Source organism: Colossoma macropomum, unplaced genomic scaffold (genome assembly GCF_904425465.1).
Source record: "Colossoma macropomum unplaced genomic scaffold, Colossoma_macropomum, whole genome shotgun sequence".
Classification (NCBI taxonomy): domain Eukaryota; kingdom Metazoa; phylum Chordata; class Actinopteri; order Characiformes; family Serrasalmidae; genus Colossoma; species Colossoma macropomum.
The window spans coordinates 37,587,953-37,615,903 of record NW_023494791.1 but is presented as its reverse complement, the minus strand read 5'-3'; the positions used below and the strand labels follow the sequence as shown (position 1 = coordinate 37,615,903).

The window sequence follows — 27,951 nt, the reverse complement described above, 5'->3', positions numbered from 1 at the left end:
CCCATGTTCATCAGTTAGCTTTCATCCGTTCATCAGTAGGTTGGCCCCTTGTCATGACTGTGAACGGGAAGTCTGTGGCCAAGAAAATCCTCATCCTAGCCTCTACAGGAAATGCCTTCAGTATGCCAGAACTAGGGGTGGAAGTTATGATACACAATGTGTATTATATATTTAGTTATATGCATTACTTTCATACATTTAGTTTCTGTATTTGTGATACGACATTTAAAAAAGCTTAAAAAACAGTAGAAGTACAGTAATTCTTCTGGTAACACCTAATAACAAAAGGCCCCATAATCATTATCTAATAGTTTGTCGATGATGGTTAGTAACTATATAATTGTTAACTTATACATTAATAAACACCACCATTTAAATGATTAACCCTTTACTTAGGGGCATTGTTAATTATTGTTTGTTAACCCCTTAAACAGCCAGAGCCCATTGACAGGCCCAAAGCTTTAGTACACACTGCTCTACCCTAAGAATAGCTCAACCAGTTTGCACTGAAGTCCCTGCAGTTACTGAATAATAAGGCTTAGTGTGTATTAAGCCTGGGATTTAAAGGGTTAATGATACTTTAGTTATTTGATCAGAGCTGGTACGTCAGAATGCCTGTCTAAGTGTTTTTGCAGGAGAGGGAAAAACATACTTAACTTTTCATGTAAGTCAAAGGAACCAGACTGTTTTCCAAGTTATTTTAAACCGTTTCTCTTGGTCCATTCATCATAAACTTCACCCGTACTGTAAAAGGACAACAGGTACTTTAAAATTATATCAAAAACTGGAAAATGAAAAAAATCTAAAGTGTGTGTGTGTGTGTATATATACATACATATATATATATATATATACACACACACAATTTTCTTAGTATATCATAGATACAGTAAGTACTTCTAGATATATATATATACATAGTTGTTAATTGCTCTAGAAGTACTTACTGTACCTATGATATACTAAAAAAAAATTTTGTATTTAATAATCACAATAATGACAGAATATCGTCATATTGAGTAATTGAGCTGTAGACCGAAGGTTTTGCCTCAGACAAAGCTCATAAGTGCAATGAACAGTGCACACAGTTTTAGCCTGAAGGGAAGTCTTCAGAAACCGCTTGCTTGAGGATTTCAGAAATGGAGACCATATGTAGTCATGTTGTAGTTTACAAGCTCCACAGTGCTGAACTTTTTTCCTTTTTTTCTAATTATAAGTAGAAAGGCTCAATCAACATCTTCGCAGACACTGTTTTTGTAACACAGCTTTGCTCGAATTAGCATGTTTGCATCCACTGTGTAAAAAAAAGGCTCAGCTGCAAGTATTTCTATAAACAAATGCTTCTGTTTTTATTATTAGTATTGCATATGAGAATATATGCTTTCAGTAGCAGTTCTGTTTCTCCACTGCTGAGAAGAGGAAGCTAGGTGTCCCTGCACACCCTCTTCTATTATTTTAAACTGAGTAGCTCTGACACGTCTTTCAACTGCACGCAAAAGGAGGAAAAAAAGCACACCGATGATTTCATCTGACTCTGGATGAGCACGAAAAAGAGTTTAATTGCCAAAATGTTGAACGACCCGTATAAAGAGCTTGGCAACTTCACAGAGATTACAGGTTCACATTAGGTGAACAGTGGAGTGCTCAAAGACAATTGACAGTTTAGCTTAGCAACCATGAGAGACAGCTTAACAGAGACAGGCAGTTACCCGTTATTATTATCCACTGAACACTGTCCTAAGACCTGGGAGAAGCGCCTGCGAACTTTTAGCATCACTAATAAATGTGAAAAGGCATTTTAGGCCACCGTGTTTGTCTGCGAAGGATAATCTCCTCCGAAGATTAATCCCTCTTTGAAATTCAGGGCACGTCAGCCGAGCAGGTGAAAAGGTCCATTGACTGTGTGCTGATAGCTGTTTGTGTGTGCTGTTCTGTCTGTAGACTCCTTCTATGATGTGATCACAGTCGGAGCCCCAGCTGCCCACTTTCAGGGCTTCAAGAACGGAGGCCTCCAGAAACTCCTCAGCAGATACGAGGCAGAGAAGAAGAGGTGAGTCTCTCTCTCTTTGGAGGCCATGACCCCCCGACCCAATACACACCAACATTCCAACATTCTCTTTGTCTAAACTGATGAACTAAATGAACCTGAGGAATTAATTTGACAAAATAAATTTTAGAGAAAATTCTAGAACCGCACAAATGAGGGAGAACATTCCATGACATTGTGAATTGAGACAACATTCTCAAACAGTATGAATATTCTATAACATTGTGAATAGGGAAAACATTCTAGAATGTCAGAAAACATGCCAAAGTACCACAAGTGAGGGAGAACCTTCAAGAACAGTATAAACAGGGGGCATTCTAGAATGGTGTAAATATTCTAGAAGGGTGTGAATTTGGAAAATTTAAATAATAATGTGAACATTCAAGAGGAGAGTAAATGAAGGAGAACATTCTAGAATGGGGAGAATATTCTCAAACAGTGTGATCATTTTATAACATTGTGAATGGGGTGAACATTCTAGAATAGTGTGAACATTCAAGAGGAGTGTACATGGATCATAACATTTTGATTGAGAGAGAACATTCTAGAGCAATGGGAATGAGGTACATTGTAGAACAGTGTGGAGTGTTTGGGAACAGTGTGAATGGGGGAGAAAAATGGGGGAAGATCACTGTAGATTATTGTGCATGGGGAGAATACCCTGGAACATTGTGAAAAGCGAGAACATTCTAGAACAGTGTAAACAGGGGGCATTCTAGACCTGTGTAAATATTCCAGTAAATATTCTAGTTCCTGAAACACCACAACTGAGGGAGAACATTCTAAAACAATGAATGGGGGGAGAACATTCCAGATTATTGTGAATGGGGAGAACATTCTCAAACAGTATGAACAATCTATAACATTGTGAATGGGGAGAACATTCTGTAACACTGTGGATGGGAAGAACATTCTAGAGCAGCATGAATGGTGGGGGCATTCCAGAATGGTGTAAATGTTCTAGAAGAGTGTGAATTGGGAGAACTTTCAAGAATAATAAAATAAGAGGAGAGTAAATGAAGGAGAACGTTCTAAAACACCACAACTGAGGGAGAAAATTCTAGAGCAATGAATGGGTGAAGAACGTTCTAGATTACTGTGAATGGGGAGAATATCCTAAAACATTGTGAATGGGGAGAACATTCTAGAACAGTGTGAATGGGGAGAACATTCTCAAGCAGTGTGACATTATATAACATTATGAATTGATAGAATATTTCATAGTATTGTGAATGGGGAGAACATTCTAGAACAGTGTGAATGAGGGAACATTCTAGAACAGTGTAAACATTCTAAAGGAGTGTCAATGGGGAGAACATTCAAGAATAGTATGAACATTCATGAGGAATATAAAAAGAAGAGAACATTCTTAAATAGCACAAATGATGGAGAACATTCTAGAACAATGTAAATGGTGAGAGAACATTGTAGAAGAGTGTGGACATTCAGGAACAGCATATGAGGGACATTTTCTAGAGCTGTGTAAATGAGGAAAACATTCTAGAATAGTGTGAACATTCAAGAGGAGTATAAATGGACCAGAACATTTTAGAACAGCATGAATAATGGAGAACATTCTAGACCAACAGTGTTCTACGTCATTCATCCTGAGGGAGAATATTCTAGAGCTGTGGAGAATGCGGAGGACATTCTAAAACGGGGGAGAATATTCTAGAACAATAAATGGGGGAAGAATATTCCAGGTAATTGTGAATGTGGAGAATATTCTAGAACGGTGTGAACGGGTGAACTTTCTAGAAAAGAGTAAACATTCTGGATGGGGTGTAAATGAGGAGAGCTTTTAATAACAGTGTGAATTTTCAAGAAGAGTGTAAATGGAAAACATTTTAGAACCTGCATGAGGGAGAACATTCTAGAACAGTCTGAATGAGTTAGAACTAGATAGAACAGTGTAAATGTTTAGAAACAATGTGGAAAAAGTTCCCCTCATGCCCCTCAGCCAGGAAACAGGATCAGAAAACAAACTAACTGATCTACTCAAGAACATACCATGTTCAGGTTTATGTTTTTACCATTTTCCAGCTTTCTAAAGCTGATACAACTGTTAATAATAATAATAAGCTTTATTAACATAGCACTTTTTCAAGCGGTTTCACAAAATACTTTACAAAAGACAAATATACATAATTACAAGACAAAAAGAAATAAGAAAAAACATTAGAATGTAAATGCAAACAATAAAAGCAGTAAAACAAAAAGAACAAAATGGAAACATTTTAAAAGTGTGAGTGCTGAAATGAATAAAATGTTAATTAAAAGCTAATCTAAACAAAAAGGTCTTTCTCTTAAATATGCCAAAATCTTTCAGAGGTCTCAGGTCATCAGTAAGGGAGTTCCAAACATTAGGGGCATAATGGGAGAATAACATTTAAAAAAAATCTATTTTGTTAATCCCAAAACTAAATAATCTTAGTATGTCCATTAACATCGTCTGTTATCATATATGCTAAAAGAAGAGACAAAACATATTGTACAGTCACTGGTGTTATATGACTGTGGTGTAACACCAGTGACTGTGACTCCAGTGACATTCTGGTTAAAACTGAGGATTTTGTAAATTGGCTGACTCATTGGTCGTCAGGTGACCTTGTGCAACTATGTAAATCAGTAATAACAATGATAAATGGCATTAAATCTGACAAAATTTTAATTACCCAGCCATTAAAGCACATAACACTGGTGACACATAGGAGTTATGTGCTGCCTGAAAACCGAAACTATGAATAAATGAATGAAATATAATGAGCGAGTGTGACTTGCCTTCTCATGCCTTGAGATGCTTCCTCTCTGATGATCCTCGACCCAAAAAAGCAGTTTAATAGAGCTGAAAATACTGTGTTAAAATGAAATATAAGAGTCCTGATAACATCAGTGACCAAAATCTCTGTGACAAATACATTTTTTAAAATAAAATACATATCTTTTAAATGTAGTATAACATTAATGATATAAAACGTAAACCTCTTAAAAATATTGTTTTAGATTATTTAATCTTAGCGCCACTGTGTAAACATACATACTGACTTTATTTTAAGCCCTTTTTAAGCCCTGCACCCTTTGTGACATGGCTTCTCACTCCAAATGGAGAATGACCCATATAGTTTTCCACTATTTAATAATGACCATGTATAGGTGCACGCCATCCCAGTGTTTAGGTGTTTCATCACAGGATCACTGAAAAAGTTCTGTTTTCTCCAGTTCCTTGGTTAAATAGCTCTAAATAACTCTCAGGATTGGTAGAAAATTCTGTTGTACCAGCGCAGCCCTACCAGCGTTATCCACCCAGAAGTAGGTTCTTTGTTGTTGTGACACAACACTAATTTGTCCTTATATAAGGAGCAGATAAGATTCAGGTGTTTTTATTCTCCACTCCATTTGTGCCCTGAAAGCCTGAGTTTTAAAGTGCCTTACCTGCCCTTACCTGACCACAAAGAATCACTCTGATATTTCATACAATGAAAAAAAAAACAATTGGATTGAGCGAAATTGTTGTTTGTCTCCACAGCTTCTCAGATTGAGGGATAATTGAGCTCCGCAGGCAAATCCACAGTCACGACTGGCGCTGATGAAATTTTGACGCAGGCACAGGATGTAAATCCAGCCTCTCTGTGGCCACATATTAATGTTTTCTAAGAATGTCTGTTTATCTGCAGTCAGCTTTAAATCAGTCTCCTTTTTCAGGACATCTGTGCGTGTGCTTAAAAAAAAAGAAAGACGCAGTTGGCAGCGGCAGCTCAGCCCGCATGATCCGTCTTCATCTGTCCAATAACAGTGTCCAGTTTGTTAAACTCTGAATGGTAATCTGCTGTAGACATGTGCCAGTGTGTAATAATAAGACATACCACAACGTACAACACATTCAGTATTGTTATAAATGCTTTGAAATACCTTCAGTGCATTTTTAGTCAAGTTGCAGTGTTAGTAGTTTTTTTTAGACATGCAGAGTAAGTCTGGTTCCAGAAGCTCTCACTACACTGCCACATTCTGATCTTATACTTTATTTGATGTTTGTACAGCTGTTTTATTGTGAATAGTTCTGAGCACCTTCACAGCTCGTGGTAAAAGTTGCAGTGCAATACTTTCATACCAGATGTTCTGTCTAGAGCAGTGTTTCCCAGCCCTGCTTCAGGAGGCACTGCGCAGTTCAGCTGTGCATTTGTGCATCTTCCTGTTGGCAGCAGTGCGGACCCATGACTTTTACCCCGATTTTAGCCCCGATTGTCAGTCTGGCCGAGTCTGTGCTGGTTGGCTCTACTCTGCAGATTGTTGGCTCAGTCAGAGTCGACAGTTGGAGAGAGAATCGAGTAGTGTGCGAGGGGTGCAGACTCAGATTTTTGGCCCCCTGATCACATTTCAGACCTGTCTGAGTTTATCAGACATGAATGGGGTAAGAACATTCTAGATTACTGTGAATGGGGAGAATGTCCTAGAGCATTGTAAATGGGGAGAACATTCTAGAGTGGCATAAATGGCATTCCAGAATGGTGTAAATGTTCTAGAAGAGTGTGAATGGAGAGAACTTTCGAGAATAATAAGAACATTCAAGAGGAACATAAATGAAGGAGAACATTCTAAAACACCACAACTGAGGGAGAACTTTCTCGAACAGTGAATCTAGTGTAAACTGATCAACGACTCAATCTGAACAGATTCCTGCAACAGCCAATGAAAACTGAGAGAGCAAAAGAAGAAAATACAGCAACTAAACAAAGAAAAATGAAGAGCTGAGCTTAAGACACTTGATCCATGAGCCTCATGTTGCTGCTTCTTTACTGTGTCAGAGCAAACAGCAGAGAAAACAGCAGCAGCATCTCCACATTTGTTTATTTGCGTCTCCTAGTAACGGGAGAACGCGAGAGTTCTCATGAGTTTGTGTGAGTTCAGTGAGTTCTGTTCAGTTCAGCAGCAGTTTCAAAGTTGAGTAGTGTGTAATCCCTAATCGTTTTTGGGTGTGATTCAGATATTTTAGTCGCCCAAAAAAATCTACAAAAACCAGTTGGATAGTGTGAGATGCCCAGTCTTTTCATAATCTGTTAGGACTTTAAAAGTCGTGTAGTGAACCCAAGGCTTTACTGAGCCTTGGGAGCATTAAAGCAAAAATAAAACACTAAAATGTGCAGGACGTTGGGCCTCCAGGACCAGAGTTGGGAAACTCAGTAGTATTTCCTTTTGTACATTTGCATTGGATTAATTCCTGTGTTTGCAGACGTGTTTTATGGAGAAGGAATACAATTTTATAGACTTGTATTTATTTAATTGCAGTCAACCCAAATCCTGGATATAATTAGATTCTGTTCTTATCAGATTTTACAAACGTAATCTTCACTCTTCACTTACACATGGAACAGCTGAGGTTTCACATCTGCATTTGGAAGACGTTGATGTGGCTTCCACTGTTTTACCCTGATGGTTTTGAGTGAGAAGTAGCTGTAGTCGTGGTGCTGAGCTGATGTCCTGTTGCTCTCCGAAAGTTGCTGAGCAGTAAGGTGGCACTAAGACCTTCTGCCCCAGAGACTTCCATCAGACTGTGTCCAAGCCGTGTCAGAGCAGGGCTGCGTGAGTCTGGCCGAGTTAGCCAGAGCATCATTACACTCGTCTTCATTACGGAGAGTAATTGGTGTTTACTTTAGTGCGACTCCAGCTGCAGATTCAGGGAAACTCAGCGCTGTTACCATGGAAGTGCAGAATGTGGCAGCTGCCGTTTCACTGGGAGATGATGCTGTTTATCACCTGAGGGTTTGAAGAAGCCCCTCTCTCTTATTCTCTCTCTCTGCCATTTCTTTCACAGTCTCTTTCTCTTTATCGTTCTTTCTCTCTTACCCTTTCTTTCTCTTTTTTACTCTCTCTCTTTCTCTTTTTCATTCTTTGGTTTTATCTTATTCTCTTTCTTTTTCAACCTCTCTTTCACTCTCATTCTTTCTCTTTTTCACACTTTCTCTCTCTCTCTCTCTTTCTCATTCTCTTTCTTTTTCTCTTGCCCCCTCTTCCTCTCTTTATTTTTTCTTTTCTCATTCTATCAGTTTCTTTCTGTCTCTCTCTTTCTTTCTCTCTCTTGGTCTCTGTCTCTTTTTTCTCTGTTCTTCTCTCTCTTTGTCATTTTCTTCCTCTCTTTTTCTTTCTGTCTTCCTCTCTCTCTTAGTCTTTCTCCCCCCTTTCTTTTGCTCGCTATCTCTCTTTCTCTTTATCATTCTTTCTCTTATTTTTCTCTTTTTTTGCTCTCTTCTTACTTTCTCTTTCTCTTTTTCATTCCCTTTTCCTTTTTTATCCTTTCTTTCTCTCTCTTTTTCACTTTCTGTCTTTTTCTTTCTCTGTCTCTTTCTCATTCTCTTTTTTTTTTCTCTTGCGGTCTCTATCTCTCATTTCTCATTCTGTCAGTTTCTTTTTATCTCTCTTTCTCTCTCTCTTTCTATCTCTTTTTTCCACTCACCTTTTCATTCTCTTTCTCTCTAGTCTCTTGGTCTCTTTCTGTCTCTTTTTGTCTTATTTTCTCTCCCCCTCTTCTTTTTCTCTTTTTTTCACTGTCACTTCTTTCTTTCCCTTTCCCTTTTTGTCCTCCCCTGTTTTGTCTGTCTCTTATTTTCTCACTTATTCTTTCCCTGGCAGTCACTTCCTTTCTTTATTTCTCTCTTTTTCTCATTCTATCCGTTTCTTTCTATCTCTGTCTCTCTTTATCTCATTTGTTTTCCATTTATCTTCTCTCTCTCTGTCTCTCTCTCTCTCTCTTTCTCTCACTCTCTGTCTCTTTCTTTCCTCTGTTTTACATTCTCTCTTTCTCTTCATAATTTTCTTTTTCTCTCTTATTCTTTCTCTCTAACCCTCTCTCTTTTCTTTCTTTTTTTCTTCTTCCTCTTTGTCTTTTCAACTCTGTCTTTCTTGATCTCTCTCATTCTCTCCCTTTCTCTTTTCACTCTCTTTTTGCTCTCTTTCTCTTTTACCCTCTCATTCTTTCTTTTTCTTTCACTGTTTCTCTTCTTCTTTTTCTCTTGCTCTCTTCCGTTCTTTATTTCTCTTTTTCTTATTCTATCAGTTTTTTTTCTGTCTCTTTTTCTGTCTCTGTCTGTCTAAGCTTTGTGCTTTCTCTCTATCTCTCTCTCTCTTTCTCTCTCTCTCTCTCTCTCTCTCTCTCTCTCTCTCTCTCTCTCTGTGTGTGTTGAACAGCTGTCTGGTTGGTCCCATTGCCATCGCTCTGGAGTCTCTATTGACATGCTGCGTCACTCTTGATTGAATCCACAATCTGTGATTCAATTACTGATTCTCCGTCTGCCACTGTCTCTATCCTTCGCTCCCTACTTCCTCTCTCTCTCTCTCTCTCTCTCTCTCTCTCTCTCTCTCTCTCTATCTCTCTCTGACATCGAAGACGTTTAATTAGACATTTCCCATCTTTCTGCCCAGCTTCCCACTATTGCCAAAACCAGTCCAGACCATGTTGAACCAACAGCGGTGGTGTTCCTGCTGAACTCAAATCAGCGGGCTTTACATTCTTTGAAATTTAAAACTAAATTACAGTAAATCAGATTTACACAGTTGTAGATGTAAATGTAGATGCTCAGCAGAGACATGTTTGGTGTCTGAAGTTGGCTTCTTTACACCGGAGCTGCGTGGCTAACTGTAGCCTACAAGTAGTGAACTGATAATGAATGCTGTTTTATTTTTGTCCAATATGTTAAATTCAGTGAGTGTGAATGTATTTGTTAACTTATTTTCACTTTGAAAGTCAACCTTATGCAATTTGATCAGGGGTGCCCAAACTTTTGCCTACAGCTGTAGGTGGTTTCTGACACTGTTGCTTAGTCATGCAGTTTACATGGTGCTGATTGGTGTGGTGTAAGCTTCCACAACTTGTTTGACAATTTTCATTACATAGATAACACTGTGCTGCTAATGTCAACAAGTGTTAGACATGAAGGGGTTTCATTCGCACAGCATTGTGGGCAGTAACTAAAATTTAAATGTCCAAGATTTTGGAGATTATCATCTTTTGACAACTGCACATTCTATGGCCAGTGTATGCACATTTCCTGACTGGTGACAAATTTACAGGCAATTATGGAAACACTTTGCTGGCCACCATGTCCCGTTAGCCTGAAGAGGAGGAGCCACTCCTCCGTCCATCACTGCACGCATTCAGCCTGAGTCTTTGAAGTCATCTGCTTTGAGATCAGAAAGAAGGAGTCTTAGAAAACAAGTCAATGAGAGATTGAAGAACATGTTACTAATGCGAATATCAAAGCATGCTTAAGATCATGTATGCTGGCCAGAAGCTAATGGAATTAGAAGACCCTGAATCATATCCTATCATTCAGGCTCTTCAGGCTGATGAATAGAGTGATGCAGGATGTATACATTCAAGTGTTTGGACCCATTGGGCCAATGACTGAACATCAGTCACTGGACAGTGGATTCTGTTGGACAGAACAAAGCAGTTTTACATCACAACAGCAAAGAACTTCAAAAGAATCAGCCATAAAGTTAAAACCACATCCTTGTTTCTACACCCATTGTCTAATTTATCAGCTCCATTTACCATATAGATGCACTTTGTAGTTCTACAGTTACTGCAGTCCATCTGTTTCTCTGCAAACTTTGTTAGCCCCTTTTACCCTGTTTATCAATGCTCAGGACCCCCACAGGACCACCACAGAGGAGGGTGGTGGATCATTCTCAGCACTGGATGCTGATGTGGTGGTGGTGGCGGCATATTAGTATGCCCATAGTATAGTATGTCCAGAGCAGTGCCGCTGGAGTTTTTAAACATCCAAAATATCCAGCCAACAGCGTTCTGTGGGCAGTGTCCTGTGACCACTGATGAAGGACTAGACAATGACCAACACAAACTGTGCAGCATTGGATGAGCTACTGTCTCTGACTTTACAGGTGGACCAACAAGTAGGCATGTCTAGTAGAGGGCACAGTGAGTGGACACAGTGTTTGAAAACTCCAGTGGGATTGATACTACACACAGCAGCTCGACCTGCTTTAGAACACTGTATTATATACTTTTATAATATTATACAATTATATACTTGAGTAAATTTGACATAACAGCCACAAACATAACAAGATTTTACCCCGGTTGCCAATGTTTTATTTCTTATGCTTGAATTTATTGTAAATTGTACTGGAAATTAACCCCTTAAAATCCAAGGCTTATTACATACTAAAGCTTGTTATTCAGTAGCTACATGGGCTTCAAGGCAAACTGGCTGGGCTATTCTTAGGTTATAGAAGTGTGTAATAAAGCTTGGGGTTAAGCTGCTTCCATGCAACTGGATGCAGGTTATTCACCCAGAAGTATGGCCATTTGAAGTATGTGATTTGGTCTATTGCATTATGGTTAAATAATATATATGCTCTGTTGACTGTATAAAAATGGAACCATTAACAAGCCTAATAATAAGGATTTTTTAAAAACACTTTAAATGAAATCATTAGCCCTTCATGAAAACTGACAGCATCTGCGTCAGGTGGCTTTGATTCTTTTCGTGACACTTTCTGGGATGAAATGACATAGACTTGGTAGCTCAGTGTAAATCCCTTTTAGTGCCCTATGCTTCTTGTGACATACTATAAGGCCAAAAGTATGTTGACACTCCGCCTAATTATTGACTTCAGCTGTTTCAGCCACACTCATTGCTAACAGGTGTATAAAATCAAGCACATAGCCATACAGTCTCTGTAGACAAACACTGGCAGTAGAATGGGTTGTACTGAAGAGCTCAGTGACTTTAAGCGTGGCACTGTCATAAGATGCCACCTTTGCCACAGCTCAGCTCATTAAATTTCTACCCTGCTACATCTGCCGTGGACAACTGCAAGTGACATTATTGTGAAATGGAAGCATCTAGGAGCAACAACAGCTCAGTCTTGAAGCTGTAGACCACACAAACTCACAGAGAGCAAACTCACTTGCTGAGTGTTGAAGTGTATAGCTTTTAAAAATTGCCTATCCTAAGCTGCACCACTCACTACAGCGTTCCAAACTGCTTCTGGAAGCAACATCAGTGCAAGAACTGTGCATCAGGAGCTTCATGAAATGAGTTTTCAGTGGTCAAGCAGTTGCACACAAGCTGATGATCACTATGTAAGATGCCAAGCATTGGCTGGAGTTGTGTAAAGCATGCCGCCACTGGACTCGGGAGCAGTGGAAACATGTTCTCTGGAGTGACTAACCATGCTTCAATGTCTGGTAGTCTGATGGACAAATCCAGGTTTGTGTAGTGTACATTACTTTCCTTTGTTGTGTTTAACAGCCAAATACCCAAATCTCTTGCGTGTCATTGTGCATTTTGATACCTGCGTATCATACAGACTGCATCTCTGGATGTGGTATAAATTATTCATGAGGAAAAGATCTACACATTGGAATCAGGTAAATTCACTGCATCTCTTTTTTCCAGTGTACTTTAAAGTTTCCGCTCTCGGCTAACACAAAAACTTTCACCTGAGAAAATGTAACACCTCCTCACTGCTTTCAGTTTTAAGTGCATGGGCGGCGGGCTTGGAAGAAGATGGTCAGTTTATCTGCAGCGCGGCTCACTGATAAGAGGGAAGCATATTTTTTCAGGTTCACTGAAGTGAAATCAATTTCGCAGAAAGAGAGATTACGCTGTGGACTAATCCGGGCAGATATGGCCATCGCTTTGTTTCATATTTGACTTAGCTAATGACTCACTGTAGCTTAAAGTTTCCAATTTTCTGCCTCGCTAGCCAAGAAAGCCTCGGTGAGCCTCAGACTCCAGACTAAAATCAAATGGCATGTCTGTCAGAAATCAAATCCATTTTCAATGCTTTTGTGGTCGACCACACCACAGCGCTGTCATTATTATTTTAATGGCGTTGCTTGTTAACTTACTGCCTGTGTTCGACTGTTTTAGACGAGCTGAATTTTTTTCTTTCCTTTAAAGGAGAGAAAAATAGAAAGTTCTAGTGGTTTTATTCACTTAGAATATGTTCTGAAGATTTCTTTCTCTAGACCCAATAAGAAGTGGGCCGAGACCACAGACACACTTGACTATTCTTACTCTCCTATCTCTTATCCATGCCGGCTTTGTCTGATGAGACTTTGACCATCGTATTTGATTAAAAGCCTGCAGAACAGCGACCTGTGGAACTCGACCGTTCAATGCGACATTAATTCATCAAAGAAGCGCCGGACAGGCGAGGGGGAAAGAAAAGGAGGACGAGGAGAGAAAAAGAAGAGGTTCTGCTGAGGGCACAATGAAAGGCCCGTCAGTCTTTGTTCTCCAGAGCTGAACGCGAGTGGAGCAAGAAAAGAGAGGAGGACAGGGACCACTCAGCCGATTCAGAATGTCAGGGGCGGACGCTGTAATCTGCCCCTGTCCATTGCCGCCACCGTGTAATGCGTTACTGCAGTGGCTTCAATAGGCCACTGAGCGAAAAACGAATCAATATCCGTATAGAGGCTCCCTCTGGCCCGATACTGGGCCCAGCTAAAGCATTTAGCTCTCATTAAGGCCTCTATCAGTGCTCCTGTGAATGCCTGGAAAGGCTTTTATTTCTCGTTTTATTTGCCTTTAATTGAAGCGAGTAGGCATGGTCTGAATGACCGACCCTGGACTAATCTATCTTTTAACAGCCACTTTGAATTCATTAAGCACTTCTCCGCACACACTGATAAGTGTCTCTCGTAAGACAGGAGAAAGATAGTGGTCAGGCTGGAGTAAAACAGGTGAACATGCAGGGTGAGATTCACATTCGACATTACCAACACTGCCAAGAGCAAGCTCCTGCGCAGACATTTTGGGGATCATGGGCTCATTGGCAAAAGGGCAAACTGAATGTGAATTAAACCTATTTCATTTAACAACATGCTGTGGACACTCTTATCAAGAGAGACAGTGTCATCATGTTACAGAGGAAATCAAATGTAGCTTGAGTTTCCCTGCAAGACAGCCAAAGAATACTGCCTGAGCATGGGATTCGAACCCCGTACTCCAGTATATAATGCTGAAGCGATACCCACTATGCTACCAAATTGTACCCATGACTTATAATTCTAATTAAGGGCTCCATGGCGCATAAACCCGTTGTTTACAATAACAAAACCTTGGTTTAGTACATCATCAGCACCCCTTCCTACCAACATTATACTTGGTTGTTGCTCAAAGTAAGCACACTATGCATCTTGACACTTTCTTAAAGAGGTTATCAGTGCTTTATTGACAGGATCTCCAGAGCTGCTCACATCTGCACAGCGCTACTTAGTGAGGTGAAATCTCTACTGGCGGCCCTACTGCACTCGTAGAGTGTGTCAGCAAAACGGCCCCCTCGGGGTCTATCTGTGTACATGCCTGGCCCACAGTTATTTTATCTGCCTTAGCATAGTCCTATTTGGGCTGAATTAAATTTACATGAGGTCCTGGGTAATTTCCTCTTGTACAGGTGCTACTTGCTGATTTTATTGCTGTCCAGATCTGCCATGTCTGTGTTTTTCTCTCTCCTCCCCTGAGAACACCACTGAAACTCAGCGATGCTCTGATCATTACAGTCCCGCCCAGATATCTACATGTCTTTCCAAGCAGATGTTGCCTTGCTTTGCAAAATATCAAGACCACATTTGGTCTTTTAGCGCATATCGGAGACCTTTTTTTGGATGTTAAAGACTTTCTGAATTATGAAATGAACAATGGATGCTTTTGGAGAACCACTTAACCATTTACGTGGTCCAATTGGTACTCCATACTCTACATGGAAGAGCATTATTGGAAAAAGAACAATGCAACCAACGAGAAAAGAGAGATCCTGTAGGCTCATTAAAGGGGCAGTTATAATGGCTGCTGCAGGTATAAAGCATTGCTTTAGATTTACATTTTTTAGAAAGCCTTTGTAGACCGTTCTCTAGAAATAATGGCTAGTTTTATGACTGTCAGTTCCTTAAAGATGTAAAATCATATTCTGATAAGAATAAAATACAACCCACTAGAAACTTGCTCATGTATGGTCATTCTGCTGCTGTCAAATGATAAATCCAGTCCAAACAGGGCTTATATCATCTTGGTCTTTTGTTCAGTATATTGCTGAAGTATTTTCACATTCCATGGTGATTACCACTGCACAATGAATGCAAATGCTCAGGCGTTTGGAGATTTGGGGGCTCCTTTTATAGGCACAAGCAGATGCCTGAATGAAGGCATTCTTTCTTTTATTTTTTATACATAACACACACCAAAACTCTGTATTTTTTAGTCTTCAGTCCACATTTTTGCTCTGTCATAGCTCCCAACACACCTCAACCAAGCAATTGAGAGCACTGAGCACCTGTTACAGGTGTACTGGCAGGTAGTTTAGGTTATCTGGTGGCCCTGATGGACTAGTTTGAGAGCCACTGTTGTAATTAGCTATCTAATCAGGGATTACTGACCTACCTGAAAGCAACCATGAAACGATTATGCCCTAGCGGAGCCCAAAAAGAAAAGAGGTTAAAGAAAGTTTGCCAAAGTTTTTGCACCATTTTTTTTCAACAAGAAGAAGTGAAACTCTAGAGCTAGTTTGAAAAAGCGGCACCTGTGACTGATTTTTACTCTCCACCGACCTGTGTTTGTTCTCCGAAACTGAAGACACCTCTTCCCTCTGTATATAGACCCGTTTCTATTTGGGACAGAGCCGTCTCCTCCAGGGCGAGCGGCTGCAGGATAAAGCAGGGGCTGCTCTGAGCTGGAGTCGCTATGCACTTTCAGCATCATCAGTGCAGCACTGGGACAGACTTAAGCAGCAGCTTTGCTTCAGTGATTAAGTCTGTGCCGTTCCCTGCTAGACGTCAATGGTGAACCGAGGAAAGCACACCATTATTTCTCTCTCTCTTTCTCTCCTCTCTTTCTTCCTTGGGCCTCTATTAATTAGAGGGACACCGGAGACGTGAGCTTAATTACACTATGGGGCCTTGGCGTTTCCCTTCCTCTCTTTACTGTCATCACTCATTCCCATTGATGATTTATGAAGACCCACAGGGGGGCGTTTACCTTACTGCAGCTTCTTCCCTCCAGCTGAGCTAATGGACGGTTCTACATCCACTGATTTGCTCCGGGTCGTGGGTTGGTGGAGCTCTTCCCAGGAAAGGGAGCTAATTTGCTGAGGAAGGAGCTAACACGCTCCCCAGGTTCTGTAGTGTAACAGTACCATCTAAAAATAACCCTTAAGATTAAAATTCTCTCGCTGAAAAAGATGCTAAGGCACTACAAAAAGTAGTTCTAATGGCAACAACTTTACTTTCTGGATACGGGGTACCTCCTGGGCAGCTACACCACTTCTCAGACATTGTAGTGTAGTGGGAGCATGTAAAAATAGCCTGTAAAGTCAACATGAATTGGAAATCATAATGCATTTTTTTTTAATACCATGAAACGTTTCAGGGTGAAACACAAAGGAGGGTCTCTAAACAAGCCAGGGGGTTTTGCTTGATGGTGGTCGAGGGTGGAGTGGGGAGGTAAAACATGATATAATTTGTTAGTATTATTATTCCCCACCCACTGGTGCACATAAACAAAAATCAGAAGATATTTAGATTTTTTCTTTATGGAATATTACGCAAAAACAGCTTTTTAAAAAAATTTAAATTATATGTTGAATTGTGCATAATATGGCCAGGGCCATGAATTCAGAATGATTTTAAGCTCAAACTTTTTTTGGCAAACAAGGACAGACAATGTCACTGATGTAAAGCACCACTCATATAAAGCATCAAAAGCTTTTTGAGTACTGATATGGCCCCCTTGTGGAGAATCTTTAGCATGCTAAACATGATTGAGTGAGTGAAGAGTTACAAGCCACATGCTTTGCATCTAAAAAGCACCAAAGCCCTGTCAAAAGTGTGGTTCTAATGCTACCAACTTTATGGGTAGTTAATATTAAAGGTTTGAAACTGGGCTTTAAAAGTTTTGTAAGTGCTTGTGGATAATTGCCATTGGCCATCTTGAAGAGATGAGAGAGAAAAGAAAGAGCAACTAAGAGCTTCTGATGTCTAGACGTGTTTTGCTTCTGCAGTGGCCTCAGGTGTTGTGTCCATTCCGTCATTAGCCACATCACAGAGCCTCAGGCTCAGGCGCCATTTTGGCCTCCTGCAATTTTTTTCTTCTCTCTGAATCACTGCCTAATAAGGCTTTTGATTTAAGCAGCGCACTGGAGTTTGTGTCCAGCAGATGGTGGTATTGGTCTAAGCCAATAAGCCTCATGCATTTTTCAAAAGCTCTGCTGAAACTGGAACAAGGGGCCATTTTCTAGCTAATGAATACACAAGTGTTTGCCGGCGGTGACATTTCACATATGAGGTCCCTTTTATAGCTTCATTGCATCTTTTCTTCCCGCAGGAATACTTGGTTAGGCTATTTTAGGCCTGCAAACCTCCACGAATCTCAGTTCATTTCATCCTTTTTGCATGTTTTGTCATCAGAGCAAGTCATTATATTATAAGAAAGTGCTACTGTTTAATTTGTCAATGTCAGAGCGGTGCTTTATGCTATCCATACTTCAGAATTCCAGCACACCAGCAAGTACTGTAGGGCCACTGTATAAATAGAATTTATGAATGTTTTATAATACATAATAAGTTATTAAGATGAGCTGCCCTTTTTAAATTGAGGCCATGGCAATGTAGCTGTAGGTACTCACTTCTATATCTCATCCATTTGGGTGGATATCCGTCTGATCTGTTTAAAGAAGACCTTTGATTAGCTCGGAGTCAGAGCGGGTGGTGATCCTCTAGAGAGCCAATTAGCCAAAACGAGGAGGCCAGGGGCTTTCTGGGCTTGGCCTGGCCTCTCTGTCCTGCCTCCTCACTGCCCCGTGCTCTAGGTCCAGCTAGGTAAATCCATCTGTAATCTCAGCTGTCACGCAGCAAGGCTGCCAGACTGACCCCTGACAAGTCAAACTGAAAGGTTAAAGGTGAAATCCACTAATTAACACACACTTCCAACTTGACGTACAAACTTTTATAGTTGCAGTAAGGCCCGGCAGCAGGATCAAGCAGACGGGGTAAAAGAAATTACTGAGGGAACACTTTCACCCAATGGACCCCAAGTATTATTAGCATGAACGTATTCCACTTTGCACTGAACTTGCTTTGTATGAAATCTACATCATTAAACGCAAGCATGCCCTCAGCTGTAAAAAGTAAAATGATATGAAAGGAAATATGATAAATGATTATAAGTGACTAATATTTAATAGTTAACATATCTTACCATCACAGTTTACTTTATAGAATATGGCTCTGCTGAACACACAGGTACATTTTCATTTAGGCCTTCAAAATGTTCTCAAAGGCAAATGAGATCACCAAGTGGACTAGGACCACCCATTAGTCACTTCACCACACACGATCAAACAAAGAAAACTTTAGGTTTTATTGAAACATACTTACTCATATTTACCACATATTACTACCCCAAGTTAGCGGAGATAAATGGCCTGACTGTGGCTAGTTTGAAATATTGCTTTTTTATAATTTAGCTACATAGGATAAACGCTAACTAACAAACACATTTGTAGGCTACAGCTTAAGGCTACACTCAACAAAAGCAGCACGACGTATAAAAAAAAACCTTTGTGTCATTGTGTCATGTGGCTAAATATCCTAGTCATTTTTGTTGAGAAATACCAACATGTCCACATAAACAGGGGTCAGTCTGCTATGCAGTCTATTCACAGTGGCTGAGAATACCTGAAGTGGTTCTGATCTGCTAAACCTGCTTTACCACAATTGGTGGTTGTTCTTCTTGAAGGTGTTCTTCTTAGTGATTTGGGTCAATGTACCTTAGCAGCATTCAAAAGCAATCACCATCCTCCACACTGATGGGCAGCATATCCCTCTATATCATTTTACACTCCTGTTGTGTGATTTGCTCCCTGAGAACACAGCAAAATAGTTGGCCTTCTTTCTTTGGTTAGCGCTTCATTGTACTGTTGCTGCTGCTGAACTTTAATACAGCATTATATCTATAATTCTTCTTGGAAAAAGTCACCGCACACAACACTGTTTTGTCAAACATGACTCCAACATGTCTGGGTGTTGGGGTCAACTTCTTGGCCAGTGACTCTGAGAATCGAAAAGCGAATCTATTGAATAGGTTTTCATCATATCACTGTGAGCTGTAGCCACTCAAAAATGATGTAAACTACATTTAGAATGGTTTAATCTCTGGCACATCGTCTTATCAATGGCTCTAGTGCTATCTTTTAAAAAGAAGTGGCGTCGTGGATTCAATTCATCATCTCCAGCAGCAGAAGACGACTCTAGAAAACCCAGATTTGTGCATCAATAAGTAGGGCTACAGGATCAAGTTATGCTCTTGAACCTTAAATATTCATGCATACAATTTAAAACCAGTCCTTAAGTTTAGTGAAAAGCCTACAAATACTAATAGTTTAGCGGAAACTAAATGAAGTTTTTAACAAAAGCTTAAGTTAAACGTTTATGTACTTGTCAGTTAATGGTTGATGAGCATCTCTAATACTTATGTATGTCTAAATATCAGTACTTTCACTCAGGTATATTTTCGCTTCCAAACTTCCACTTAATTGAGTAAGATTTTGTAACAATACCCAAACGTTCACTTACGTACAGTTTCTCTTTTGCCACCTCTGCATAAAACAATGCTCAATTCCACATGCTGATCAGTCTCACAATGGCCAACATGGACGGGCCAACTACTCCCGGGGCAACTTGTAATGAGTCAAAGGGAACAAAGTCTCTGAATGCGTCATCAACAAGATGTTCAGTAGAAGTTAACCAGGTTAATTCCTGCATCCATAGTTGTTCCATCTATTTGTGCAAGCATGGATGATATTCTGTTTTCCAGATCTGTCTAAATGGGCCTCAGCTCTATTAGAGAAGGTTAAAAGTGCTTTATTAGAAGTGCTACCAGCAGCCTGTATAGCAGAAGCTTAATCTTCACACAGTAATGCCTCAGGATGATGCTTCAGCCTAAGGCCTACACAGAACCACTCTACAATGCAGCTCTCCTCCTGGCGGCACGGCATAAGATGAAGGTTCCCTTTCATTTGAGGTTCTTCCTTTGAATGCTTCAGGTTCAGGTTTGAGCAGAAGAAGCGGGCCCAGGATCACTGGAACTAATCAGGCTCTGAAGGTAGAAGATGCAGCTGAAGCAATGCATCAGCACATTTTATGTGAAGTCTCACTAACTTAATCCCTTAAACTGTGTACCACACTTGAATTTCTCACTCTTACAGCTGGATTGCTTAACTTTTAGTTTCATAGAAGTTACCAAATAAGTTAGCTACCAGAGGTGGGTGAAGTAGCCTAAACCCATACTGAAGAATGTCTTTGTATTCTCAACATCTATTAGCTTAGAAACAGAAGTTTGTTCGCTGCTATTTTTCTCTTTTTGAGATCCTTTCGGTCAAGCATAAAATGAAGAATATAGTCAATACATCTAATTTTCTCGTTTTGAGATTGTATTAATATATATATACATATATATATTTAGACTTTTTTTACGTGTTTAAAGTGACTAATAAAAGTGTCTCATTCTATTGGTAGATAATTTGTTAGATAATTCAAAGACTTCTGATGACTAAAAACAAGTAATATATATATATATATATATATATATATATATATATATACATATAAAATATATATACAAATTAGTCTCTTATAATATTCTTAGATACATTGAGTATTTTTAAGATGTTGATGATTTTACTTACCAAGATACCATTTTCTCAGTGAAGCTCTGAAGTGAGAGTAATAAGCAATAGCGAAGTAGTCAGGGTGCTGAACCAACAGAACAGACTGAAATAAAAGACTAAGAAATAGAGCAGTAACAAAATATGAATGGCTTAAATGTAGATGGATGAAAAGTACATTACTTTCCTTACAAATATAACTGAATACAAGCCAAAGCTTCATCATTTGAAAATACTCCAAAGGTACAAATCTGTGAAAAAAGCGACATGTTAACCAAAAGAAAAAGTAACCATTGCCTCATCTATTGTAGACGTGCCCACTCTCCTCCTACATTTGTACCACAACAGTCTCGAATTTGAGATTTTCCAGTTTAAAAAGTAGGAAAACCAGCTTTCAACTTAGCCCTTGATAGGCTGGCTAAAAACAAACACCCAAAAACCTTTACATGTTATCTCTTCATGGGACAAAGAGCTTGAGCCTTATGATCTCAGCTCAAACTGGAATCTGACGTAACTTTACCTCTAAAAATGTAGCTCATCAGTTAATTAAAAAAAAATACAGATTTTATTACACCTTATAAACATTGCAAAATAGATCCGATTCCCATTTATAACTGTCCATTCTGTTGTGGTCATGTACCAGGTCCATTTTTACATATGTTTTGGACATGTGAGGCTGTTACTGACTTCTGGTAATTCAATAGAACCACTCTAATGTTGTTACATTGAATTATGTCCCAAATCCTGCTAATTGTTTACTCAATGATGGTGAAATGTTTACACTTAACCAATGCAGAATGCTATATTCTGGGTTTACTGCAGCTAAAACGTTAATCATTCAGTTCTGGTTTAATCCTAAATGTAATACACAGAGATTTGGGGTTTTTACACTTGGTAGAACTGTAACCCTTGAAGGTATGACTGCAGGACTAAACAGGGATCAAAGACAATACAAGCTTGGGCTGACATGCTATCTGTCATTGGAGATTGCATAGACTATTTCATTGTACTGTCATCCCTACTAAAGAAGGGCTCAGTATGCGTGTATCAATTTGTGCGCCATGTATCCCCCCTTAATTATTTATTTAAGAGGATTTCTTCAAATTGTCAGCTGTTTGTCAATCATTTATACATGTAAACAAAACTTAATAAAAAATTGATCACACAGAAGTATGAAAACCCCCTTCTGATGATGTATCTTGAAGGTGGAAGGAACTTTTGAAAAACTACACTTGGTTTGGGGTGCATGCACGAGGGCCAAATATCACTTCATATTTATTAGCCTCTACATCAGTGGCCACACTAGCAGTCAGGATTTCTCTTTAGTAGTGTGGGAACTTCCAGTGATTGTGTGCTAAATTTGCATGATGCATGCTGGTTATTGTAGTACGAGAACAGTGATTGACGAAAATACTAAAAGGCATACAAATTTGTCAATTGTGTCAAACCAGTGAGGCTGAGGGATGCAGTGCTGCACTACTGAATACTACATAGCAAATAACATATCGCTGTTGTCGGAAGAAAATTGTGTAAGTTAGATTTTTTGCTATAGGTGTAAATGCAGGTATGAGAGTAGTGAACCCTGCTGAAGAGCGATACAGACCAGCATGTGTAATAGTCTAAGGTGCTTTATTCTGGTTTAGCTGGTCATCCAGCATGGCCATACTGCCTGACCAGCATACCAGCATCCAAAACACAACATATCACTGCTGTCGGAACAAAACCTTGTATCTCCAAAATGGTAACTTTACAGGAGAAGGAAAAAACCTACTTTACTTTTAATGTAAGTCAATGGAACCAGACGTAACAAGAGCAACAAGAATTTTCAAAATATGTCAAAAACTGAAAAACAACAAAAATGGAGATACAAGGTTTTCTTCCAACAGCAGTGGTATGTTAGTTTTAGGCTGGAATTCCCCTTTGAGTATAAGCACTTGAGCAAATGGAAGTAACCACTTCTGATTATATGCCTGCAATTTAAGGGGTTAATTTCCTCCCAGATTGTGAAGACAAAGGATGCCAAGCCTTCTCATTCATGCATGAATGCATCGTACAGTTCACTTGAACCATGTGGCCATCTTAGTGGCTAACAGGAGCAGTGACCCATGTTGACCCTTTAGCATAAATCTGTCACCTAATCTGAAGAAACATCTCCCCACTTACATAGAACCTGATTTAGCTTTTGGCACTTTAAAAAAAAACTGCTTTGCACATCCAGGATGATGGATTGTTGCGGGTAGAAACAGTATTAACCTCTGCTGCTGGATTTGATGAATAATCTCTGTAGGACTCTTTCAGTCCGCGCACGCTGAGCGCACTGCAGTTCTGTATCGAGGAGCTATTCAGTGCACTTTAATGGCTGATCATTTGTGAATTTCCTGCACAGAATCTGATTGATCGGCTCATCGTCGATAATAATGAGGGGAGTGATTGCGCGAATGCTTCGCCCTCATGTAACATATGAATCTTTTATGTAACTTAGGTTATTGATTAGCCGCGAAACAAGCCGAAATGAATTTGTACTCGTTGCTGATACAGGGAAGAACAGAAAGCCAGTGGGTGTCTATTGATCAGATGAAATTATAGCAGTTTGGAGTTGCAGTCTCCGTATCGATTCCATTCTGTCCTCCATAGGTCAGCTAAAGTGTAACACAGAACCTTGCTTCTCTGTGTGTAGACACCCGCCGCTGCAATCATTCTTCAGTCTTTAGCTAAACTACGCCATGTTAGGAAGTTTATGGCTTTCATTCGTTCACTGAAGCTCCTTTAACTGTGTGTATTGGAACTATTTATCCTGCTGGTATCACTGTTTGAACAACATTAGATTTTTTTTCCCTGGTAGTGGAAATGTGAACTGACCACGATTTCAAGGTATCTGTTCAGAGGTTTAATTCTGGGCAGTTTTTACTAGAGGATCTCCATACTAGTGATGTGTACCGTACTTGAGTAGTGGGTTAACTGTTGAAAGTGCCAGAGTTTGAATTCTGAAATTGCTGTTTGGACATTCATTGCTTTTCATTACAGTATGATGGAAAAATATAGAAGCAAACCCTTCAGTGAAATGCGATGATTGTGCTTGTACACCGATCAGGCATAACATTATGACCAGCTCCTTGTTTCTACGCTCATTGTCCATTTTATCAGCTGCACTTACTGTGTAGGTGCACTTTGTAGTTCTACAATTACAGACTGTAGTCCATCTGTTTCTCTGCATACTTTGTTAGCCCCCTTTAAACCTGTTCTTCAGTGGTCAGGACCCCCGTAGACCCTCACAGAGCAGGTACTGTTTGGGTGGTGGATCATTCTCAGCACTGCAGTAATACTGATGTGGTGGTGGTGTGTTCATGTGTGTTGCGCTGGTCTGAGTGGATCAGGCACAGCAGTGCTGCTGGAGTTTTTAAACACCTCAGTGTCACTGCTGGACTGAGAATCGTCCACCAACCAAAAATATCCAGCCAACAGTGTCCTGTGGGCGGCATCTTCTGACCACTGATGAAGGACCCATACAAACTGTGCAGCAGCAGATGACATATCGTCTCTGACTTTACATCTACAAGGTGGACTGACAAGATAGGAGTGTCTAATAGAGTGGACAGTGAGTGGACACAGTGTTTAAAAACTCCAGCAGCACTGCTGTGTCTGATCCACACGTACCAGCACACCACACACTAACACACCACCACGTCAGTGTTACTGCAGCGCTGAGATCCACCACCCAAATAGTACCTGCTCTGTGAGGGGTCCATGGGGGTCATGACCACTGAAGACCAGGGTAAATGGGGGCTAACAAAGTATGCAGAGAAACAGATGAACTACAGTCTGTAATTTTGAACTACAAAGTGCACCTATACAGTAAGTGGAACTGATAAAATGGACAATGAGCGTAAAAACAAGGAGGTGGTCATAATTTTATGCCTGACCGGTCTATATGCTAGTATGTTATGTTGTACTTTGTCACTCTGAAACACAAGTGCCTAGACATGCTGTGACCAAGAAGAGAGAGGTAGCGCTGCTGTATTACTACCTAGACTAAGTACGTTAGCTGATGTTAGCCAGGTCCAAAAACCTGAAAAATATACTTCTTTGACAAATAACATGTTGGCACATCATCCACTGAGGAGAAAGACCTTATGTAGACGGCGAGTCCTCATCAGCATCCAGCGTGACACTGGTTAGCTCTGTTAGCTCATTAGCTTATCTGAATAGGCAGCCATTTCCAGGTGCCTAGTGAACTACATATTATAAGAATATATTTACATTATAATATAAACATATGTGTAGATAAAGTTAACCAACATCTAAAATAAGAATTCTTATTAATAATTATTTATTAATAATAGCTTTCAGCTGTACATGTGTGTGTGGGGAGAGTGGGCTTGAACTTCATAGCCCCCTCTAAAACCAAAGCTACACCCTTGCTGTTATGAAGCACACGCCACTTTTTCCCATTCATTCCCTCCCTCTGTTTCTCTCCCCTTTCACAGCTACAGTACAGCGTATCAGTGCATCTACTACTCTCCAGAGAACACAGCCAAGGCCAGGGAGATCCTGAGCACTGTAGCTCAGCTGCAACCCCTCATCTCCGGACTGGCTGACCGTCTGCTGCTGGCCGCACAGCAGCGCTCCAGCCACGGCCTGCGAGAGGCGCTCAAGAGCTTAGCTGAAAAGGTAAGGCAAAGACAGTTTGTAACATAGTGGATCTTTATGACAGTGTGTGATTAGCCCTGCCAAAGCACCAGGTGTTACACTTTGGACCTAGTAAGTAGGTTAGCTGAAACTAACAGCCGACAGAAGGTCATGGCACCGGCAACATTTGACTGTATGAAAGAAGACTGACGGATGTCATGAACTGACACTAACTGTCATGACTTTTTGATGGCTTTTGACAGTTTTCAAGCATACAGTGGTATAGTGAAGGTTTCAAGTGGAGAGGTATCATATCTATCTTTATAGCAGGGTAGGAGTACCTGCCACTGCACTAGCTGGCTCTGTGCAAACTGGCCACTTTATTAGAAGCACACCTTGTACTTCCACTCGCTGACCACTCTATTAGAAACGCTAGAAACACCTTTTTTCTGCTTCATTCATTGTGCACTTAATTAGAAACATCTAACTTGTCCATTCACTCACTGGCCACTTTATTAGAAACACCTACCTTGTGCTGCCATTTGCTGTTCACTTCTTTTTTAGAAACATCTACCTTGCATGTCCATTCAGAGGCCACTTTATTACAAAAATCTACCTTGTACATCCACTCTATGGCCACTTTGTTAGAAACCCTACCTTGTACTTCCACTCACTGGCCTCTTTATTTGAAACCCTGCTTTGTACTTCCACTCACTGGCCACTTTATTAGAAACACCTACTTTGTGCTTGATTCTCTGGCCATTTTATTAGAAATACCTACCTTGCACTTCCACTCACTGGCCACTTTATTAGAAACACCTTCCTTGTGCTTCCACTCACTGGCCACTTTATAATAAACAACTACCTGTATAGCTTTACAACTACAAATTGTAGACCATCTGTTGTCATGCTCAGTCTGTCAGTTTCCCTCTAACCCATTTATCCCTGGCCAATTTCTGACCACAGGACCACTGTTGACCAGATATTTTCTGGTGAATCGTTCACAGCACAGCGGTGACACTGACATGGAAGTATGTGTAGTGCTGGTATGACTGTACAGACCAGAGGTGTTGCTACAGGTCTAAGTAGGACACCACCCTGAAATATCCAGTCAAGAGCTGCCCTGTGGCCAGAAACTGACCATCAAAGAAGGAATAAAGAAAGCTAACACGAATCACTAACACTTGTTATTGTAGCTCTGGGTAGGAAGGCAAGAAAGGGTTAAATCTGTAACGTACCTGTAACTGTTTTTTGCTTGGTGAGCTGCTCTGTTGAATTAGTCTCAGTAATCCATGCTGGAAAGAACAGTAGCTGACATGGCTTGTGAATGCTGCTGTAGTATCTCATTTTGATTCACCAGCATCATCTTCTGTCATGTCTGGATTAAGAACAGTTGAGTGGCCACACGGGCCTTGACAAATGGCCATCAGTGTGTCTGTTTCTCACGCCAAAACCAACAAAGGCAGGGTGCACAGGATGGCCAGATTGGAGGCTTTGGTGTTTTATCAGCGCAATTAATGAATTACATCTGGTGCTGTCAGTGTGCAATCTGCTGCACAGAGATTGTTTTTGCCTCGGCGGAATAGCGGCCAATCAGCTGCCTTAATTGGTACATTCTCTCTGTCACCGCTCCTCTCCGCCTTGATTAGAGACGGGAGCCCACCCAGCCGCCGCCACCGCAGCCAACAGAGCCTGATTGAAATCTCAGCATGTATGTCTGTGTATGTGTGTGACAGAGAGAGAGAGAGAGAGAGAAAGAGAGATAGAGAGAGAGCAATACAGACCGATTAAATATTTGATTGTGTGATTCTGTTAAAACAAAACCTCACGCTTGTATGTCTCCCTGCATCTGTTGATCTCTGCACGTGTTTGAGATACCAGAGGCTTTGACAGGGTCAGTCTGTGTATAGGATACATAATGGGTGGACGATATGACAATATGATATCATTATCACTAAAAGTTGGATGGCAAACTGTGATTGTTAGAGTTAGGCCTTCAGTTTGAGATATAAATGTCAAAACGTGGTGAAAACACAGGAAAAAAAGCAATAGTGCTATCTTCTGCTAGCATCCCTATGGGATTCTAGTACTCTGTTAGCACTAAACGAACAGTGATTTGCTTGAACATTTATTAGGAGGTCTAGATTAAACACAGACAATTGAAGCAGACATTGCATGTTTAACTTGAAGCTCATGACAGATATATTAGCGTATATTTTACCTTGTAGCAGTTTTACAGTGACTGTTTCTAACAAACCATTGATTAGACTACCACCCGTGTTTACAGTCAGTGACATAGCTGGGATTTCCACCTTGGGAGGCACAATGTTATGTGTGCATTTTAACATTTTGTTGAAGACGGTAAATTATCAGTATGTGTTAATGTCCTAGTATAGGCTAAAAGTATAATACAAACGAAAACGCAGACTTACTTTGCTCTGCTTTAAGCTTTAACTCAGCTATAGCTGCTTTTCTCGCGTATTCAGCAAGAAACTTTTCCACAAAAGTAGAATAGTTTCTTGTAAAATGTCTCTCAATGATCGACTTTTTACCAGGCTTAAATCAGCTTCTCATTCACCAGCTGTTTGGATTTT

General features: G+C 40.2%; 1 protein-coding gene across 1 annotated transcript in view; it reads left to right on the top strand.

The window, feature by feature from the left end:
* The window catches only part of inpp4b (inositol polyphosphate-4-phosphatase type II B), a 413,125-nt gene that overhangs the window by 310,440 nt on the left and 74,734 nt on the right, over positions 1-27,951 (top strand). Inside the window, exons 12-13 of the mRNA XM_036575007.1 lie at positions 1,942-2,050; positions 25,216-25,399. Of these exons, the coding sequence (XP_036430900.1) occupies positions 1,942-2,050; positions 25,216-25,399 (293 nt within the window). The remainder of the gene's footprint in view (positions 1-1,941; positions 2,051-25,215; positions 25,400-27,951) is intronic.